The sequence below is a fragment of the Calidris pugnax genome, unplaced genomic scaffold, assembly GCF_001431845.1.
Source record: "Calidris pugnax isolate Ruff unplaced genomic scaffold, ASM143184v1 scaffold63, whole genome shotgun sequence".
Classification (NCBI taxonomy): domain Eukaryota; kingdom Metazoa; phylum Chordata; class Aves; order Charadriiformes; family Scolopacidae; genus Calidris; species Calidris pugnax.
Window position 1 is genome coordinate 5245090 of NW_015090852.1, and position 20348 is coordinate 5265437.

The window sequence follows — 20348 nt, forward strand, 5'->3', positions numbered from 1 at the left end:
CGCCCATGGCTCAGCCGCTGCCGCTGCTCCTCTGCCTGGCCGCGCTGGGCGCCGGCTGCCGGGCAGGGAACCCCCCCGCCGGCACGGCCGGGCCCTCCGCAGAGCCGCTGCAGGACGAGGCGGACAACCAGGAGAACATCCTCTCCCAGGTACCCGCCGGGATGCGGGGCACGGGCGGGATGCGGGGCACCTGGGGGGTGCTGGGTACCGCGGCGTGGGGGTGGGCAGTGCCGGGCGTGGGTGGTGGGGGGGATGCCCTCTGCACCCTGGGTGGTGCTGGGCGATGCTGGGTGTGCTCTGGGCGATGCTGGGTGATGCTTGTGTGTACCCTGGGTGGTGCTGGATGATGCTGGGTATGCTCTGGGCGATGCTGGGTGATGCTTGTGTGTACCCTGGGTGATGCTGGGTGTGCTCTGGGTGATGCTGGGCAATGCTGTGCACACTGTGGGTGATGCTGGGTGATGCTGTGCATGCTCTGGGTGATGCTGTGTGTACCCTAGGCGATGCTGTGCACGCTCTGGGTGATGTTGGGTGATGCTGTGCACACCCTGGGTGATGCTGGGTGATCCTGTGTATGCTCTGGGTGATGCTGTGCATGCTCTGGGTGATGCTGTGTGTACCCTAGGCGATGCTGTGCACGCTCTGGGTGATGTTGGGTGATGCTGTGCACACCCTGGGTGATGCTGGGTGATCCTGTGTATGCTCTGGGTGATGCTGTGCATGCTCTGGGTGATGCTGTGTGTACCCTAGGCGATGCTGTGCACGCTCTGGGTGATGTTGGGTGATGCTGTGCACACCCTGGGTGATGCTGGGTGATCCTGTGTATGCTCTGGGTGATGCTGTGCATGCTCTGGGTGATGCTGTGTGTACCCTAGGCGATGCTGTGCACGCTCTGGGTGATGTTGGGTGATGCTGTGCACACCCTGGGTGATGCTGGGTGATCCTGTGTATGCTCTGGGTGATGCTGTGCATGCTCTGGGTGATGCTGTGTGTACCCTAGGCGATGCTGTGCACGCTCTGGGTGATGTTGGGTGATGCTGTGCACACCCTGGGTGATGCTGGGTGATCCTGTGTATGCTCTGGGTGATGCTGTGCATGCTCTGGGTGATGCTGTGTGTACCCTAGGCGATGCTGTGCACGCTCTGGGTGATGTTGGGTGATGCTGTGCACACCCTGGGTGATGCTGGGTGATCCTGTGTATGCTCTGGGTGATGCTGTGCATGCTCTGGGTGATGCTGGGTGACGCTGTGTGTACCCTGGGTGATGCTGTGTATGCTCTGGGTGATGCTGTGCACTCTCTGGGTGATGCTGGGTGCACAGGGTCGGTGGTACCAGGTGATGCTGTGCTCTTGCCCAGCGCTCACCGGCGGTGCTGGGGGAGCACAGCTGCAGGGACTTTTATCTCCCGGGGTTCAGTGAGCTCACTGAAGTGCAGCGGGGAGCAGTTCACAGCCTCCATCCTATGATTTCCCCGGGGCAGGCTCAAAAAACGGGGAGCTCCTTGGGAAGGGAATTGGTGGAGCCTCTTTGTGCGCGGTGGGGAGGGATCCAGGCTCTTTCCCTGCCAGTGGGATGTGGTGGAGGTTTCTGTTAGATTTGGCCGATCAGACTGTGTGCTATTATCTGCCCTCGGAAATGGCTAACGTGGAGACTATTGGAAACATACCGTCAAAGTTATTTTTGTGCTTGGGCTTTCAGAAGCGCTGTCTGCAAATCTCCGTAAAGGAAATTCCTGGCATTGTATGGGGCTAATCAGAAATACTGCTTCACCACCAGGTTACGCTGCTTATAGGGCAGCTTTCGGTTGCCCTTCTAGGGCACCCTTACTTTGCCCATGTAAAGAAACCTTGCTTGGTGTAGCAGGTGACTTATTTGTCCTACTGGACATGGATCACTAAAAGACAGCAGGAATTTAAAATGCTTATATTTAACATTCAAAGCAGCTAGGTCCATTTTACTCAAAGTGAAACAAAAAAAAATACCCTGTTGGAAGAAGCTGGTTTTTATTCCCCTTGTAGGTAGGGATCAGAAAGCTCTGTGCTCTCTAGAAAGCTTCTTGGTCAGCAGATTTTGGGAGAGCCAGCCAGTTTCCTCGAGGTTCAGGGTGTCCAAAGTGTCCTTGCTTGGACCTCAAGGTCCAAGGTGTCCTTGTCCCTCGATGGGCAAGCAGAGGACGAGAAGTTTGCTGACTGCTGGTGACCTGTGCTCAGCTGTTAGGTGACTACGACAAGGTGAAGGCGGTGTCCGAAGGCTCCGACTGTCGGTGCAAATGCCTGGTCAGACCCCTGGGCCGCGGCGCCTGCCAGAGGATTAATGAAGGCGCTTTCAAAGCAGAGGATTTTTACACGGTGGAAACCATCACGTCAGGACCCAGCTGCAAGTGTGCGTGTGTGGCCCCCCCCTCGGCGCTCAACCCTTGTGAGGGGGACTTCAGGCTGAAGAAGCTGCGGGAGGCGGAGAGCAGCGACCTGAAGGTAGGAGAGCAGCTTGAATTCAGGGGTCTTTCAGGAGGGGAGGGATCTGCTGAAGCCTTTTCTTTCAGAGCTTTTTCTGAAAACGTTTTTCCTAAGATTTTTCTCTAAAACATCTGCTAGTTACTTTTATATCTGCATGTTGGATATAAAAATCACGCTCAGCATAAGGGATTGCTCCAAGCAGCTGCAGCCGATGATTCACTCAGCAATTTATCCCTTGCTGCCTGGGGTCCACCGTGGCTGCCTGCACTGGAAGCCCAGGAGGGACTGGGCTGCTCCCTGCCCTTTGTCCAGCCCTAAGTGTCCCCAGGGAGCTCTGCTCCGCTCAGCAGCTGCTGGATCTCCTTCCCATGGCAGAGAGGGGCTCCCAAGGATCCACGCAAAAAGCTTATTTCAGCTTCCACGGGCCAAAAGCTGCTGATGCGTCAGCGCGAGGGTGTGTTACACAGCTGGCTGATGGCACGATGGCTTTTGTTGTTTTAAGTGCTGAACTTCTATGCTATTTAGTATTTTATCCCTTTTCCAAATGTGACAGTGTTTGTTCTAAATACTTATGATTTTTCTTGCATGCTTACTTTGGCTGGTCTGGCAGCTGGCATTTCTGGATTGCTATCTGTGTAGGGCAGCAGAAATCCTCCCCAAAGGCTTGGTCCAGCCCTAGGGAGTCCCCAGAGCAGAAGGTTGAGGGCTGGTGGCATTTGTGTGGGTGGTGATGGGACATACCCTGTGGCAGTGCTGCTAGTCCCAGCTCGGGTGGGAAGGCAGGCAGCATGCGAGGTGCTGTGGGGCAGCCTGCTACCAGGGCCACCATTATGGGGTTGTTCTAATTAATTTGGAGCTTGAGGATGTGTTTCATCTTGTCCGACTGCAGGCAGTTAGCAGCTTCTTGTCCAAGCTCCCCTGCAGCTAGGGAAGGCAAACAGGCACAGGCAGATAATCCATCATTCCAAGGAAGGAGGAGTCCCAGTCTGGAGTTGTTTGGTGGTCCCTCACTTGCAGGAGAAGCCAGGATGTTCCTCTTGGCCTTAGATTGAGGAGCCATCAGCTCTCCGTGGTCAGGGGAGGAGTCACCCTGCAGGGTGACAGAGCCACCCCTGATGTCCCTCACCTGGAGGCAGGCAGAGCTCCTCCACCAGCAGCTCCCACCTCTCTCCCCATCCTCTCCAGAGCCATCAGCCTCCAGGAGGAGCAGAGCAGCATGGCTAGCTGCGCCCTTGGCTCCGGCTGTCTCTTCCCACCGGGGAGCTGCTCACAGCCAGCTGTGGTGTGAAAGCTTGTCCTCTAGGAACTGGCCCAGGCTCCCCAGCTCATTTCGCAAGGATCTGCAGCCAAACGATTTCACAACATTTATCCAAATATACACACGTGGGGTTTTTCTTTGCTGCAAAAGTCAAACCCCAGGAGCTGTGAAAACAGCCTTGCTTTCTCGCTGACCACAGAGTCCCTCCTGGGGTCAGGTACGCTGGGAACAACAAGGAGGAGCTGGAAGCCAAGAGAGGACACTGCTCTGGTTCTTATGTGACTGAGGAGCAGCTCCCACTCTCTTCAGTGGGGAGGGCAGGAGGGACGGGGCAGACCACCTCCTTGCTCCTAACAGATCCAAGGTTTTTACTTTCCTTGTTGGTCTGATGAACATCATTCCCGCATGGTCCAGCAGCAGGACGTGTGTAGGTGTGCTCTGTGTCCCTTGTGTGTTTTACCAGGCTTTCTTATGCTCTGACTCAAAACGCCTGGGTACTCTGTTTGTGAGAGAGCTGTGGAAAGGTCCCCACAATGAGAGCTCTCCCTTATCGACGGATGGGTTGGAGGATGCATCCCCACGGGAATGGTGAGGAAGAGATGAGAGAAGCCTGGGGAGGAGGGGTACCCCTGGGGCACCCCAACAGGGTGCCGAATGGCTGTGCTGGTGGGCACCCCAGCTGAAGGTTTCGGTCCCATCTGTGCCTTTAATAAGGTCCCATGGGAATGCATGGACCATCAGAGGGTTAGAGCCAAAGTCTGCAGGGGGTGAAGGGAAGGAACCAGTGAGTTGGTGAGTGCATCAGCATGGTGCTTTGGGGAGGGTCAGCTCGGTGCTGGCAGAGATAGCTGGCTCTAAGATCTATTTTTGTGAAATTGCAGCTTGCTGCTCCTCTGCTTGTAGGCGCGGTGTGCCTTTTGGGGGTCTCGGATGCAGAGTCATTGCAAGGAGTCTGCGTTCAGGGAGATTTGGAAGGTGCTTAATAAAGTCTGTAACCTTTGTGCATCGATGGAAATTATCCAGCCTGGAGGGAAAGCACATGTCTCCAGTGGCTGTCTGGCAGGTTGCGTGCATTGTATTGGTCGTCTCCGTCCAGTTCTTGGTGGAAAGTGGATGCATAGCCATAAAATAGTCCTTGTCTCTTAATGCTGCCATTTTATCTGGCCCAAAAAATCTTTCCTTTGCTGTCAGCTCCACGGGGAGACTGCAGAGGCCGGGATGGAAACTCAGAGTGCTGCCAGCAGCGCTGCCTGTACTTCTCCCATGTTTATGGAGCTCTGTTGACTAGTTTGTAGCTGCTGGGAGAAAATGTCATCGCTTTATAGTAATTCCCATGCACAGAAAATACTTCTCAGCCGTCAGGGCTGTAAGGTCTGCAGTACTGTGCTGGATGTGTGGGGACACATGGGACTGGAGGGAGCAGAAGCAGGGGATGGCCTGGGAGCTCTGGCCACCAGCCCATGCCTGGTGGAGTGACCTCCCGGGACCTTATGAAAGGCAGAGGGAGGGTACTGCTGGTGCTGAGCAGGATACGGGGACACAACCCTTCCTGCTGCAGGAAGGAGGTGAATTAAATGCGGGGCATCTCTGAAATGGGTGATTGAAGGAGAAAGCAGCATCCCTCTGACAAGGTTGTTCACCAGGGAAGCAAACTCTTACCAGGCTGGCACTGGATTTCAATTGCTTCACTCACGCATTTGTGAACGTTGTAAAATTTTATAACAAGTTTCTTCTTGTTCCAGGAAAAAAAGCATGGGATGGCACAAACTCAGAGTCTGATGTAAAACTCCCTTTTATGCTTATTGCCTCTTTTGTTGCCAGTCACATCACTGATGGTGTAGCTAAGCCCTTGGGCTTGTGAGAGAGCCTGCCTAGAGCTGGCAGGGACAGCAGCGTTCCTCCTTGCTCTGCTTACTAATCCCCAGCACCCACAACATGCTCCTGAGCCCCTGAAGCTCTGCGTGCTGTGCTCCTGACTGCAGCAGCAATGTGGCAGGGCAGGGTACTCTGACTGACAGTGTGCTCCCTTTGCCTTGCAGCTGTCCTCCATCGTCGAGATGCTGGAAAGTGCCTTTTATGGCTTGGACCTCCTGAAGCTGCACTCAGTCACAACCAAGCTGGTGGGTCGGGTGGAAAAGCTTGAGAAGGTAAGATGAGCCCAGTTCTCCTTTGAGGTTGTTGCCTTTGGTGGGACTTGCCTCAAACCAAGTACTTAGTTTCTTTGGTGTGTTCAGAGCCTTGTTCCTTTTGGAAGAAATGTTAATTAACTATTTGGCTGAAACTTAACAAGACCAAATTAGACTGTCCAAACTAGACCAGACTAGGTCCAAGCTACACCTCCACTGTTCCTCACAGGTGGTGCCCAGGGCATCACCACCCCGTCAGCCTCCCATCACCCTTTCCAGTTCCCCCATCCCTTGTGGCCCAAACTGCGTGTGAGATCCCAGCTGTGGCCTCACCAGAACAAGCGCCTCCTTGGGGTCCAAAGGACCTTTTTATTAAGTTTTTCTTTCTCTCAATTTTATGCCTGTACTGGTGTGATAGTTGCTCTCAACCAGGTGCTTTTGTGCTGTTTGATGTGGGGGTGAGCAGTTCAGGGCCGATGCCGGGACACGCTCGCTGGGACAGCTGGTAGCCAAGGAGGTCAAATTCCTTAAGGACCAAGTTACATCTTGGCCTGCATTTAAGAAGAGCTGAACCATCAGTGCTGCTAAAAAGATAGATAAAGTACCTTCCATTTTTTTTAGAGCAGACTTCCAGTGAAAGAATTTTCACTTCCATACAGTTTAATATTTCTTTGGCTAGTACAACACAGGGTTTGCCGTTAGTTGAGCTGTGCTCAGCTATGTAGCAACAGGTTGCCAGATTAAATACTGGAGTTTTCTCCCGTGGTCCGTATCTGGGACAGTAATTCCACATTCTTGTTGGAGTGGAGCAGTCCCGTTTGTCTGCAGCCAGAAGCCGAGAGGCGATGATTTATAAAGCCAAAATTCCACTTGCAAAGTGTTTCGGGAAGGCACGGCGTGCTCCATCCCGGGGTCAGGAAGGAGACAGCTGAGAGGAGTGAGTTTGCCTGGGGGGCTCTGGGTTTCCAAGCATGGTGATTGACTCAGAAGAGGGAAGAGGTGTTTTGAGGTCTAAAAATAACAAAGAACCAATGTTTTTGTTCACAATCCCACCCTCTTCCTGTGGTTCAGCGTATTCTCCAGTCGTTACGTGGGTTTGCTGCTGAGTCTTTGCTAATTAGGGGAGAGGAGCAAGGGAAGTGGGACCTGTGCCACCAGTCCCGTGCCGTGCATCCCTGTCGGGGACCTTTGTCACTGTGGGACTGGTAGCCATGGGTTTTCTGGTGGGGGTGAGCCCTGCCCCACGAGAATGGTGAGTTGGGCTTGCCGAGAGCAGGGGATGCTACAGTGGACAGAAAGGGCCCCATCAGGACATATGGCTGGTCTGTTGCTGTTTAATATCCACAGTTAGCTGGATTGGGGATGATGGAGGGGACAACCCTTTTTTCGGTATCATTTATGGATCTGTGGTCCCTGAATTTGTCTCACCTTGAAACTACTTTCCCGAAAATTTTGCTGTTAGACATTGTCACCTTTAAACGGATCAGGCCATCAGAGCGACGCAGCCCATCAGGTCAGTGAGTTGGGGAGTGCAGGTTCCTCAAAAACCTCGCTGATGGTCGAGTTGGAGGCTAAGGTAAGTATCAGGGGTTCGGGTATTGGCAGATGACCCAAAGGATTACTTCATGTGTGCTCAGCTTCATACCAAAGTGAGCCCTGTTGCTGCACAGGGGGTTCAGCATGAGTGGTCCTGGTGTCACTCATCTGTGTGGGCACATTGGGGTGACCTTTCAGTGTGGCTGCTCTGCTCACAGCCTGTCACAGCAAGGCAGACGGGCAGAATTAGTCTGGTCTGGCTGAAGTAATTTGGAGCAGTGAAGGTGTAGGAGTGGGGAATTCACAGATTTGGGTCTTTTATTTCCCAGAAGTAGGGCTGTGGGATCACGTAATGAGCAGCTGGAGCTGTCTGCAGGCACTCGGATGGAGGAGGACAGGGCAGAGCTGGTGCAGGCAGCAGGTGTGAAAGGCTTCCTGCTGCTGGCTTAGCAGGAATATTCCTGTTGAGAGGAGGAGGAGGAGGATCACACCCTGCATTGGCTGTGGGATCTGATACAACGGACAGCTGAGATACTGAACAAGAGCCTGGCATCGCTTCAAAGCATCAGCCTCCCAGGCGGGTGTGTTTTTGGCAGCTGCTCCCCAGCAAAGCAGCTGAGCAGCCTCCAACAGCATCCCAGGCCAGGCTTTGGTGGTGCCCCCCCACTCAAGGGGAGGAAGATTTTTATCCCTAAGCAGGTCATAAGCCAAACACTACACAGAATAAGTGATAGAGGCACAAGGCTGTTGGAATCAGCCATCATCCCAAAAGGAGGAGGGTGTTGAAGCTGCTTCTCCTCCTGCCCTGCTCCTAGGAGAACATCATCAGGCCCCCTTTTTCTTTTCTTACTACAGCAAAATGCTTGCTGGAAAGTCCCTGCGTTTAGGACTCAGCCTTAAAATTGCATGATAAAGCTGTGACTCACAACTCCTGGGTGAAGACTGGGAGTTTGGTTACTCATGGAGGGGGTTGGGGGTTAACTGGACTCAGGATGGTATTTTTGCAGAGACGAGAAGGTATTGCGAGTTGTTTCCAGTATAACAGGGCATTTTACACAAATAGTGTTGGTCAAGTGTTGTCAGTAGTTTTGCATTGAACCCCCAGATACGTGGTCCTCAGAGCTAGTGCCTTCTCTAGCGAGACAGCTTCTCTGCTTTGTCTTTGGTTTGCAGCTGTTGCATCAGCTGGCAATTTTGAGGTCACAGATGGAGGTCATGGTGGGTTTTAGTAAAAATTAATGGCAGGACAGATTGAAATTGAAGGATCAAGGGGAACCGCCCCCAGTCTCTGTGCGAAAATACTTTGATTGATGTGCCACCTATTCAAAGCAGTTGCTGTTTAAAGATGTAACAGACCAAGGAGTGATGAGCAGAGACTACAACAACCCCTTGGTGACAAGATGTGCCTATGGTTGGGGGACTGAGAAGGGAAAAGGGGTCTGTCTGCCCTGGGCTGCCCAACCACCTGCCCACCCCAGCCACCTCCCAGTCTGAGACAGCTCTCTGAGGGTCACTGCCTCTCTTCATTAATTCTTCCTCTCCTCTGTGGGAGCAGAGGGTGCTGGGGAGGAGCAGTCCCTGAGTGCAGGCGCTGTGTGGCCAGGCAGCAGGACAGGACCAAGAGAACAGAAACCAGACAAGTGGGATGATGACCTTGAGGACTTGCCTTGGGGGTTAGGCAGGCAGCGTCTGGCCCCAGCAGGATGGGACCCTGCTAGGAAAGTGGGGTTAATTAATGAGAGATTAACTTGGCTGCCATAGGCAAAGGGCAAGGCTGGGACTTAGGGTGTTTTAACTTCTTCCTTTTAAGAGTTGGCCAGTGTGGCTGAAGATGGGTGTTGAAGAACCTCAAGGCCACTCTCCTGCTCCATGGCATCCCATGGCAAAGAGTGGATCTGGGATGTGTGCACCAGGGATGGGGTTTCTGGATTCCACTGGGGTCAGGGGCACCTTCTTGGCAGCTGAAGTGCAGAGCTCCACAGAGAAGCCTAGCTGTGAGCCCGGGATGGGAGCACAGAGCTCGCCGGCTCCTGGGCTGTCGTTTGGGGACTGCGGACCATCCCTTGTCTTTACATGGGGTAAAGTCTCCTCTCTTGCTTTTCTAGGGCATGTCCAGGAACTTCACGCAGGAAGGCCACCAGGCAGGAGCCACTGTGGAGGAGGGTCCGCAGGATGCCCACCGCAGAGACAGGGAGAACTGCTCCAGCCTCATCACCAACAGCCTTGCCGACATCGAGGGCTCGCTGCAGCGGGACGCCGAGGCTGCCTACACGCACGCAGAGGTATGGCCGCCCCACAGGGCTGCACAGAAAGAAGTGGCTGTGCCAGCCAGCCCAGAAGGTGTCTCCTGGATGTGCCCCCCCCCCCCAAACAGGCCACCGGCCCGGGGTTATTTTCTCCTCAGCTGGGCTGACCCCCGTTTCCGTGGCTCCTGCTCCAGGCTGCTTCTCTCGGCACAGCCCAGCTGCCGCTGGGATGTAGGAGGGAAGAGGAGGGAGCTGCTCCCCGGGCCTCCCCCCTTCCCGTGGGGTTGTTGGTTTTCGAGGTCAGCGGTGGCCGTGCTGCTTGGAAAGAGTGATGTCATTGCGGGGCCAGCCGGGAAGCGCTGGGAAACTCGGAGCCTCTGATTAGCAGGGCTCGGGGGCTCGCTGGAGGGGCAGCCTGTCGCCCTCCCCCCCCAAACCCCCGGGGAATTCCCCCTCCCCAGCCAGCCCCTCTGCCTGGTTGGTTCCAGGCTGAGAGTTGGGCATCCCGCTAGCGCCGGTACCCACCCCCAGATCTCTGCCCAGCAAGGGGACATCCTCTGCCTGGGGCAGTGGTTCCTGTGCTGCCCCAGAGAGGGGTGTTTTTGGAAAAGATCTACCCGGGGTGTCCTGATGCCCTTGCTGCTTTGGTGCTGCAGTGTAAGATGGCCTCACACTGCTCTGGTCCATACTGGGTGGCTTCTGGAGCATCCTGCCTTCACCTCTGCAGGGGCAAAGGAGGTGTTTGGGGAGGGGGGAATGGTCACTGCACCATTTCCAGCTCCAAACAGGGGTGCTCAGCTCCTGGGGGTGAGGACAGCTTGCACATTGTCCCCCCCCCCTCCCCAGCAGCTGAGAGTAGGCATTGCAGGTCCCACGTAGGAGTGGGCTCCCCAAGCCCCTGCAGGGAGAATGGTGGGCTCCCCACACAGGGGCTGGGGGTCGGTGGGTGGGAAATGGCACTGACCACCATGTGCCAGTGCACTCCGCTCAGGGGGAGACCCGTGTCCTGTGGCAGAGGGTGTCCAGCAGCCCTCCCAGCCCCTCTCCCTCTGCTCCCTGGGCTGTGACCTGAGCTGGGGCTCCAGTGCCTGCTGGGGAGGAGCCAGCTCCCGGCCAGGCAGGAGAGTGAAGTGTGGGGCTTTTATTACCCCGAGTGACCTCATTTCCCAGTGTTCCCCTTTCCTCGCTGCTAATTGCAGCAGGGCTGCAGAGGAACCCTAAGCCTGTCTTCTCAGCCAAATGGGCACCGCTTCAACCTTCAGGCTGTCTTTCCGATTTCCTTTAACGAGATGAAATCCTTCAGGCATGAGCTGCGGCAGCTGGTGGCTGCCTCTGCACAGGGTTCCTGGTCCCTGCCCTGGGGGAAGCTCCTGGTCCCTGCTCCGGGAGGGGGGGGTTCCCAGTCCCTGCCCTGGTGGGTTCCCAGTCCTTGTCCCAGGGGGTTCCCAGCCCCACTGGGAAGGTGCCTTCAGCCTCTCTGCTCTACCCAACCTTGATGCACGTTGCACGCTCCCTACGGATCAGTTGCCGGCCTCAGTCCCTGGCAAGCGAGGGGGTGTCTGGGGGATGGACATGCAAGTGGTTGCAGTGAGGGGTGTACCCTGCTACCCGGGAGGGGGGGGTTCCCAGTCCCTGCCCTGGTGGGTTCCCAGTCCTTGTCCCAGGGGGTTCCCAGCCCCACTGGGAAGGTGCCTTCAGCCTCTCTGCTCTACCCAACCTTGATGCACGTTGCACGCTCCCTACGGATCAGTGGTTGCAGTGAGGGGTGTACCCTGCTACTGCTGCCCTGGGGTCCCTCTCTCTGCCTGCATGCCCCACATCCCACCCCCCCGTGCCTTTCTGAGCACCAAGTCCCAGGTTTGCAGGGTGGCACCGAGGTCAGACAGAGGCAACGCTGGTCTGATGTTCCCGCTGTCCCCTGGGGGGTTTCCCACAGCAGAAGGGGCTGAGATTGACCCCGAGAAAGGAAGGAGGACAGAGCCTCCTACCCAGTGCTTGGCTGGCCAGCCTGACCTGCCCCATCCCCTAAAATATCCCCCGTTCCAGCCCATCCCATAACAGCCTCCTGCGTCTCCACCAGGGCAAATATGAAGAAAGATTCCTGAAAGATGAAACCATCTCCCAGCAGATCAACTCTGTCGAGTCCCTCCCAGAGCTGCACCTCTCTCCGGAGGATGAGAAGCCCAAGCAGCTCCTGCAGAGGAAGCTGCGCATAAGGAGCCGGCCTCCTTCCAAGCCAACCATTGTCCGAGGGGTCACCTACTACAAAGCCCAGTCCACCGAGTCGGATAACGACATTGAGGAGCAACGTGAGTTGGGTTTGTAGCCGTGTTCAGTGGATAGCTGTCTGTGCCCCACCATCTGTCCCCTGGTCCTGCCTTCTCCCTTGGGAACGTGTGGGCAAAGTGTGTGGGGCCACCATGGAAAGCAGGGCTTGGAGGCAGGAGGGACAATTGGTACCTCACCGCTCTGCAGCCCATGAGCCCTGCACAGAGGAGCTGTGTGGTGGTGTTATTCCATGGAAAATCCCTCAAAGCTAAGGAAAGAGGTCACTGCTGTGGCTTAAAACACCCAGCAGCAGCACCTTTACTGAGAGTAAACGCGAGATTATTACATACATTAGTCCTGCAGATCCACCTGCCTGATGGCATCCCAGGAGGTTTGTGCAGTGGTCGTGGTGGCAGGGAGGCAGCTCAGAGCAGTGGCCAGCTGTCCTGCAGCTCAGCAAGGTGCTCCTCATGGCTCTGGCCACAGTGAGAGCTGGGGGGCAAGCCACCAGGACAAACAAGGAAAGTGCCCTTTCTGTGCAGAGCGGTCTCAGCCGTGAGGTTGGCCAGAACAGGCGTGCGAGGGTTTGTGTGGTCCCTGAGATGAGGAGGAGCAAAGGGCATGGGTGGTCACCTCCTGCTCTGCTCAGACTGAGGTGGTGGGCATGGATGTGCTATGGTCTCACTGACCTCCTTTCTAATGTGGGCACCACCAGCCCCTACCCATCATCCAGCCCTTCTCCGGCTAGAAATTAAGAGGAAAATAATGTGGATTTAGTAAAAGAATGCCTGGATGGAGGAGCTACAGAGGTGGGGCAGGTGGAGAAGGACAGTAGGGTACCTGCTCCCCCTTGCTCTGGGGCTGACACCTGTGCCTGTGTTTGGCAGCGGACGAGCTGTTCAGTGGGGACAACACGGTGGACCTGCTGATTGAGGACCAGCTCTTGAGGCCCAGTGGCCGGGCAGGTGAGGGCGTGAGGAAGCCCTCCCCCGTGGGATGGCCACCCACCCCCGGCAGCGATCCCACCACCCCGCCGGCTGCCGACACTGCCGCAACAGCCACGGTGCCCCTGTCCCCTGCCATGTCCACGGTGCCCACGCCGGACCCCACCACTGCGAGCCAACTGACACCCACCCCGGAGACCTCAACTGCCCCGGCAGGGCTGGCAGAAGAGGGGACCCCGCAGCTACTGGCCTTGGCCAGCACAGTGGCAACCACAGCCACGGAGAGCCTGCCCACAGCCACCAGCCTCGTCCCCAGCCCTGCCGTGGACACCACTGCTGGGACCTTGAGTGACATTGAGACAAGCCCTTCCCTGGAGAGCAGCCCAGAAGCTTGGGGACAGGAGGGCACCCCTGCGACGCCGGTCAGCCCCACCATCCCCGCCACACCAAAGCAGGCCCTGGAGGAGGAGGACATCAGGAACATCATTGGTGAGTGCTTCCAGGTCCTGCAGCAATCCAGCTGTGTGTGTGGGAGCTGGCTTATGCCCACACATGTCCTGCTAAGCACAGCACACCTGGATTTGATCATGGGTGGGAGGTGTCATGGAGATGATGGCTGGGAAAGTGCTTTACCGGGGCACCAGATTTTAATTTTGTTAACTCTGGAACCTGCTGTAGTCCCTTTCCAGTTTGGGGGACCGGGCAGGGCAGGAGGAGATCTCCTTGGAGATGGATCTGGGACAAGTCTCAATCAAGGCAGGGACAAGGTTGGGACCCTGGGGGCCTCTTTGCAGGATCAGCCTGGTGGTGCTGGGCTTTGTGAGGCTGTGCCCAGGCTGAGGCAATTGGGGTACCTTCTGGGTGGGCAGGGAGGTGGAAGGGGGGTGATGCCCACAGCCCCCCAACAGGAGTGGTGAGAGTGTGGCCACCCTGCCTTGGGCCTTGCAAGCCTCTCTCTGCCTGCACAGGGCGCTGCAAGGACACGCTGTCCACCATTTCGGGGCCCACCACCCAGAACACCTATGGGCGCAATGAGGGGGCCTGGATGAAGGACCCCTTGGCCCGGGAGGAGCGGATCTACGTCACCAACTACTACTACGGGAACACGCTGGTGGAGTTCAGGAACCTTGACAACTTCAAGCAAGGTGAGCTTGTGCCGTCCTCGATGCTACATTGGCCACCACTTGGCTGGTCCAAGTAGCATCCCCATTCCCTGGGATGCTGCACCATGGGGGCATGCTCTGCCCGGGGACCCTCCCCTCTTAGGCACCAGTATCCAGTATGAGGTTCAGAGCATGGGGCAGGTCAGGCTGTCCATGGTGGCTCTGGATTTGCTTGTCACCCTGCCAGGCTGCGGCTGGTGGCTGGGGAGGGAGTGCAGGCAGGGCTGGGAGCAGAGGGTGCTGGGGGCTGCTGTGGCGGAGCCACCAACCCCAAAGCAAAGGCAGGGTCTCACCAGCAAGGTGTCTCTGCCCTGCAGGGCGCTGGAGCAACTCCTACAAGCTCCCGTACAGCTGGATTGGGACGGGCCACGTTGTCTACAATGGTTCCTTCTACTACAACCGGGCCTTCACACGCAACATCATCAAATACGACCTGAAGCAGCGGTACGTGGCTGCCTGGGCCATGCTGCATGATGTGGCCTACGAGGAATCCACCCCATGGAGGTGGCGGGGCCACTCGGACGTGGACTTTGCCGTGGATGAGAACGGCCTGTGGGTCATCTACCCGGCCATCAACTATGAGGGCTTCAACCAGGAGGTGATCGTGCTGAGCAAGCTGAACGCGGCTGACCTCAGCACCCAGAAGGAGACGACGTGGCGGACGGGGTTGCGGAAGAACTTCTACGGGAACTGCTTTGTCATCTGTGGGGTCCTGTATGCAGTTGACAGCTACAACAAGAGGAACGCCAACATCTCCTACGCCTTTGACACGCACACCAACACGCAGATCATCCCCCGGCTGCTCTTTGAGAATGAGTACGCCTACACCACCCAGATAGACTATAACCCCAAAGACCGCCTGCTCTATGCCTGGGACAATGGGCACCAAGTCACCTACCATGTCATCTTTGCCTACTGAGACCCCCTGCCACAGTGGGGCACTGCAAGCCAGGGGTCACCAGCACCTTTTTATTATTATTTTTATTGTTATTATTGTTATTTTGTACAAATCAAAGAGTAAATGATGGGTTTTTTGTTTCAAGCTTTTTTTTTTCTGGGTTTTTTTTTTTGTTTTGTTTTTTAATGGTGGATTGTAGATCAATCCCCAAGGCCAGAACCATCCCCTTAGTCGTGGCTTCTGTTTTCCCTTCCTGTGGGGAGGGTCCCTCCACTGGGAGGATAGACCAGCCTCTCCTGCCCGCGGAGGATGAGGTGGCCCAGACGTGGTCTTCTTGATGCGGTTTATAACTAAAGGTGATGAGCAAGAGACCCAGAACCATTGCAAAGCTGGCCTTTCTGCTGCAGGCACCGGGTGCCAGCGGGACACTGAGGTCTCCCTGTCTGGTGGAGGGGGTGTGTGTCCTGTGGGAATGTCCCGTCTCTCGGGACCATCTTCCCAGCCCATGGCCAGCAGCCCTGCGAGATCCTGCTGTACAAGGGGGCTGCGAGCGCAGCTCCGGCAGCCCCTGCTGCTGGCACTTACACCGAGGACTGGCCCCTCCGGCCGGGGCTCTGCCCTTTGCGACCTGCTCTGGGGGGGCCAGGAGTGCCCTGAGCCCCGACTCGCACGTGGAGTGAGCCAGCGGCGGGAGGGGGACACTGTAAATAGGCGTAGATGGCTTTTGTTTTGTTCATTTTGTAACCCGAAATAGTCCCCTCTGGCATTTGCCGGGCGAAGGCTCTGTTCTGCCAGGCGCTGGGCTGCCTGGGCAGGGAGCTGTGGGGCTGGGGGAGCCCTCGGGGCTGGGGGAGCCCTGGCTCCCCATCCCGCTGCCGCTCCATCTCCCGCAGGGTCTCAGCCCTTGTCCCCTCGCCACCATGCTCGCCCTGGTCCCAGCTGTTGGCCATTGGGAGCCCATCACAGAGGCACCGCCCCAACCCTTCTAGCCTGGCAGCATCTTGTATTTACCTGCCATTAATAATAAAAAGATCAAGTACCTTTGCATCTGTTTGGGGCTTTCTTTGGGTCTGGTTCACCCTCTGGGTGCAGGAATATGCACGAGGGTTTTTCTGGGTGGATTTTGGTCGCTTTGGGGAGTGCCAGTTTGCAAACCAAGTGGCAGCAAAGCATGCTGGCCAGAGGGGACCTCTGGGGGGTCTTTGGGCTGCTTGGGCTTGGCACCGTAGCTTGGTGGGGTGGCCGTGTCCAGCCCTGAGAAGAGTGTGGCTGTCACAACCACCCTGAGGTCACCAGGGGCTGTGGTGAGCTGCTCTCCCCATGGGCTCCTCGTCCCCGGGCTGTGGGTGAGCGGGGTGCCCCTCCCCAGGAGCAGGAGGTGGGGAGGGATCTGGGTGCATGTACCTTGGGCAGCTGCAAGGCTGTGCCAAGGAGAGCCACCCCACAGCCCAAGAGCCCATAGAGACTGTGCTGGCCTTCTCTTTTGATGAAGTAAAACAGTATTAATAATAATAATAATAAATAAAAGAACCATTTTATTGCCTTCAGTGCTAGGGACACAGAGAACAGAACTACACAGGAGAAGAGGTGCTCTCCACCACCGGAGCCCACGGGTGCTGGCTGAGGACAGTCCCCGTGCCCCCAGAAGCCACCCTTTCCAAGGTGCCGGGCTGTGCCAAGCTCAGCCCCCACCCCCAGGTCCCTTCCATGCCCCCCCTGCCCGGGGCTGCGGGGGAGCTGCGTGCCTCTGGCTGGGGCACCGCCGGGGTTTTTATTTTTTGAGTATTGTGTGAGCTGGCCCTCGGTCAGGTGGGGCCGGGGCCAGGAAAACAGCACTGGTGCGAGGAGCGCAGCCAAACCCCTCGCCGAGCCCGGCCGCTTCCCAGCAGCCAGCGCCGAGGGGACGGGGGGCCTGCGCTGACTACGTGGCAAAGGGCAAAAAACTTTTCCATAGTGTTGCAAGGCACATACTTCACAGGGGTGTACTGCTCCTCAGCCTCCTCCTCACCTCCCCCGAGCTGTTTGTCTTGCTGCAGGATTTTTATTTCCTAACACGCGCACACACACACAAAAAATAATAATAATAAAAGCACGTCAGTCAGTCAGTCAGCGGGGCAGACAATGGAGGCCAAGCAGCGGGGCTGGCACAAGGAAGCCCATCATCTTCTGTGCTAACTGCTAAGGGGAAAAAAAATAAAAAATACTACTAATGTAACATGCTGAAGTCATTAGGAAAGGGCAATGCTGTGCTGGCGTCTCATCCCAGCGCCGCAGCCCCTCCGCCCCGCTCCGGCCCCGGCCCCGGCCCTGGCTGACAAATTTGGGAAGGGTTAAGAGAGCTCGGCAGCCGGCTCTGTGACGGCCACCGCTTGCAGCAAGAGCCCTGTCTGGCAGCTCAGGGCTTGGGGGCAGATGGCAGGCTGCCCTGAGCTCGATGGGTGGCTGTCAGCGCTGACAAGGCAGAGGAGGGGTGTGTGGGTGTGAGTGTGCACCTCTATGCGTGTGTGTGTGTGTGTGTGTGTTTCAGGAGGAAGGAGCTGTGGCTGTGTCCCACCAAACTGAAGCAGCTCTTCTGCCCCACAAGTGCCAGTGCCACTCTGTAGGCTGTTAGCTGGGAAAAGCATTAAATATCCCACAAACAAAAAAAAAAAACCCAACAAACAAACAAACAAAAAACAGGGGGAAAAGGAAAAATAAACCAACAATGGCAGTACAGTCTTTACAAATGCATGTGCCACATTAAATCACCACCCTTGGGCCGAGCCCCAGCCTTATGCCACACAGCTGTGTGGGCTGGGGTCGTCAGCAGCAGTTTGCAGGTGAGCACACACAGGTGAGGGGCTTCTGCCCCTCATGGAGACCACGCTTGGTGGCTTTGAGGGACGTTCTGCTCGTAGTGCTTTGTCTGTAAGTGTGGGGTCCCACCACCCCACTGCAGGCCACCGCTTCCCGGTGAGGGAGAGCACCTGGGGAAGGACTGTGGGGCGGGTGTGTGGTGTGCATGGGGGTGATGAGGAGGAGCAGGGCTGTCACCAGGCCCAGCACAGCCATTCCAGCAGAGAAGGGACACTTCTGCTCCTGGGGTGCAGGTGGTACGCCCGGCGTGGGGTGCAAGGCTGTGGTTCTCCCTGCACTCACAGCTCAGATCTGGGCACCGCTTCTCCTCCTGCCCCGAATGCCCTGTGGGGAGAGAAGCTTGATCTTGAGCACAAGCACAAGACAGTGCAGCAGTGTCTCTAGGCAGGACCCCAGTGCTCAGCACCCCACCTCAGGAGATGGTCTAATGGGGAAAAAACAAACAAACAAAAAACCAACCAAACCCAAAACCTCAACCCCACAATTTTGGACAGTGCATAAGTAGCAAGGATGGCCCGTGCCCCTCCAGTGCCAACCCCAGACACCAGATGCTGATGCCAACACCTAGACTGCAGCAGCGTGCATCACCCCCACCCCCAGCACCGGGCATGGCACGCTGCGTGGGTCCCCCTGGCCTGTCCCCGGCGAGGGGACAGCTGAGCTGTATAAACCCTGGGCAGGATGTGGCTGTTGGGTAGGGTCAGGCACAGGAACAGGAGAAGCAGGGTCTGCCCTTGCTGTGCCAATGTGCCAGGAGCCCCAGGGGCCCCCAGGGAAGGGGCTCAGTCTCTGGCTGCAGGACCTGCTGCATCCCGGGTGCACGGGCTCCGGCGCAGGAGCTACTGCAGGGACTTGACAATAGCCCTCAGGGCATGGGGGGTCTCCGGGACGGAGGGAGACGCGCTGTAGAAGGTGTTGGTGTGATTTCTGCGCTGCTCTCGGAGGTACGGAGGGACAGAGGAGCTTTTGATGTGGAGGATCCTGGTGTCCATCACTTCGCAATCGATCTGCATCATCACCTCGTAGTCTTGCCCATTGATCACATTTTCTGCAAAAGCAGGAAAAAAAAAAAGAGTTAGCTCTGCAAGCCAGTGACCCAATGGCACCAAAGACAGAGCTTTCGGGACCATTTTTTTTTTTTCTGGAGCAGGAGCTGGAAGGGAGAAGTCCTTCCTCTTTGTAGCTCCACACTTGGAGCTCCATCTCACACAGCACAGCCCCATCCTGCTTGTGACACCTCAGAGGACCCAGGCCACACTTAGCATGTGCAATCACACCTAGAAATTAATGTCTTGTCTTTTCCACTTCTTCATCTGCACATAATTACCTATGGAGTTTGCCTGTATAAAATTTATTACTGAACTGTGTGTCTTGAGCCACTAAAGTGGAAGAGTGAATGAAGAGTGGGCTTATTTAAGAAAGGTGACTGTTTCACTTACTTTTTATTGGTTTAAGAATACCGTATCCCTCTTGACACTGAGGATCTAGAGGAATTTCTTCACCAGATTATTAATAAAAAAAGTCAAAACGCTCTCTCCCAAAAGAATGAACTGCACCTCATTACCGTGCTGACCTGGCTGTTGTCCTTGCCTGACAAGGCCATTACCCTTGAGAGGCCCCCAGACACGGGGAGACCCAGGCCACCACACGGGACCCCAGCCCAAGGGCACGCAGGGCTGCATCACCTCGGCACGGCCCTGGGCCAGGCATGTCTGCTGCTGCAGGAGCTCCTGGGCTTGCAGGCAGAGGGTTTGCACATGGCCAGCATCTGCTGCCTGGATTTAAAGGTGGGAGACTACTCCCTGCATAGACAGTGTGTCCAGGAATGCGAGAGCCGAGATCAGATTTCCAGGCACGACCAATCCTTGCCTTTCAGAGTCAGAAACGCTGACTGCCTCCGGCAGGCTTTTCTTTCTGTGCTGAGGAGGATGGAAGATCACCTAATGGAAAGCGTATGGACTGGAGAAATGAGCTATACATTACTAATTTTTACTGTTTTCCTGGATTAACTCTGACTCTGGATGACAGCTGACAACTGCAGCCGGACCCTCTTGTACCCCACGCCACCTGTAGAAGCCATTAGATCAAGTATGTCTGGTATAGTAATGAGAAGCAGGAGCAAACCCTTGCTAAGGGGGCTGAGAGCCTGCAAGGGAAATCAAAGCTCCCACCTGCAGAAATGAAATGGAAAAAGCTCTGTATGTGCCACCGAGTGACTGAGGCCAGCAGCAGCTGTCCATGTCTCTGTACTGCTGACCCAAACACCACGACAAACCATCATCCCTCCCGGCCACAGTGCTGCTGATAAAGCTTCAGGTGCTATGTCCCCAGTTGGGACCATTTTTGAGGCCATCTCTCGAGGTCACCCCCTCTCTCATCCTTTGGACGTGCTCTTGGTTCTCAGCCAACAGTCCTAGGACCAGTATACACAGAGGGCTGGGCTGGTGGCAGTGCTCAGGACAGGGGCTGCAGGGGGGCACAAGGAGAAGCTCTGTGTGTGTGTTTCTGTGTGTAAAAGCCTGGACTTTGGGCTGGTGAGAGCAAACAGGAACAGATCAGCTCCCTGTGACACCGCTGAAAACACAGCTCCTCAGCTC

General features: G+C 56.2%; 2 protein-coding genes across 4 annotated transcripts in view; one reads left to right on the forward strand and one right to left on the reverse strand.

The window, feature by feature from the left end:
* The first annotated feature begins 5 nt into the window (after positions 1-5).
* OLFML2B (olfactomedin like 2B) lies at positions 6-15942 on the forward strand. Its single transcript, XM_014943490.1, has 8 exons — positions 6-149; positions 2211-2474; positions 5754-5861; positions 9482-9658; positions 11703-11931; positions 12778-13323; positions 13803-13979; positions 14315-15942. The coding sequence occupies exons 1-8, from the start codon at positions 6-8 to the stop codon at positions 14914-14916; spliced, it is 2247 nt and encodes a 748-aa protein (XP_014798976.1). The 3' UTR covers positions 14917-15942.
* Positions 15943-16407: 465 nt separating this feature from the next.
* Positions 16408-20348, reverse strand: part of ATF6 (activating transcription factor 6) — an 81587-nt gene continuing 77646 nt past the window's right edge. For 2 of the 3 annotated variants that reach the window (XM_014943493.1, XM_014943491.1), the window contains exon 16: positions 16408-18799. In XM_014943493.1, coding sequence (XP_014798979.1) covers positions 18591-18799 — 209 coding nt within the window. In that variant the 3' untranslated portion in view covers positions 16408-18590. The remainder of the gene's footprint in view (positions 18800-20348) is intronic. The other variant, XM_014943492.1, reaches the window with a different exon arrangement.

Bases quoted from the DNA above. Each gene is read 5' to 3' on its own strand.
- OLFML2B (XM_014943490.1), top strand. From the start codon at position 6: ATGGCTCAGCCGCTGCCGCTGCTCCTCTGCCTGGCCGCGCTGGGCGCC. The intron at 9,659-11,702 runs GTATGGCCGCCC...CGTCTCCACCAG, and splicing joins CTGCCTACACGCACGCAGAG to GGCAAATATGAAGAAAGATT. The intron at 11,932-12,777 runs GTGAGTTGGGTT...TGTGTTTGGCAG, and splicing joins TAACGACATTGAGGAGCAAC to CGGACGAGCTGTTCAGTGGG.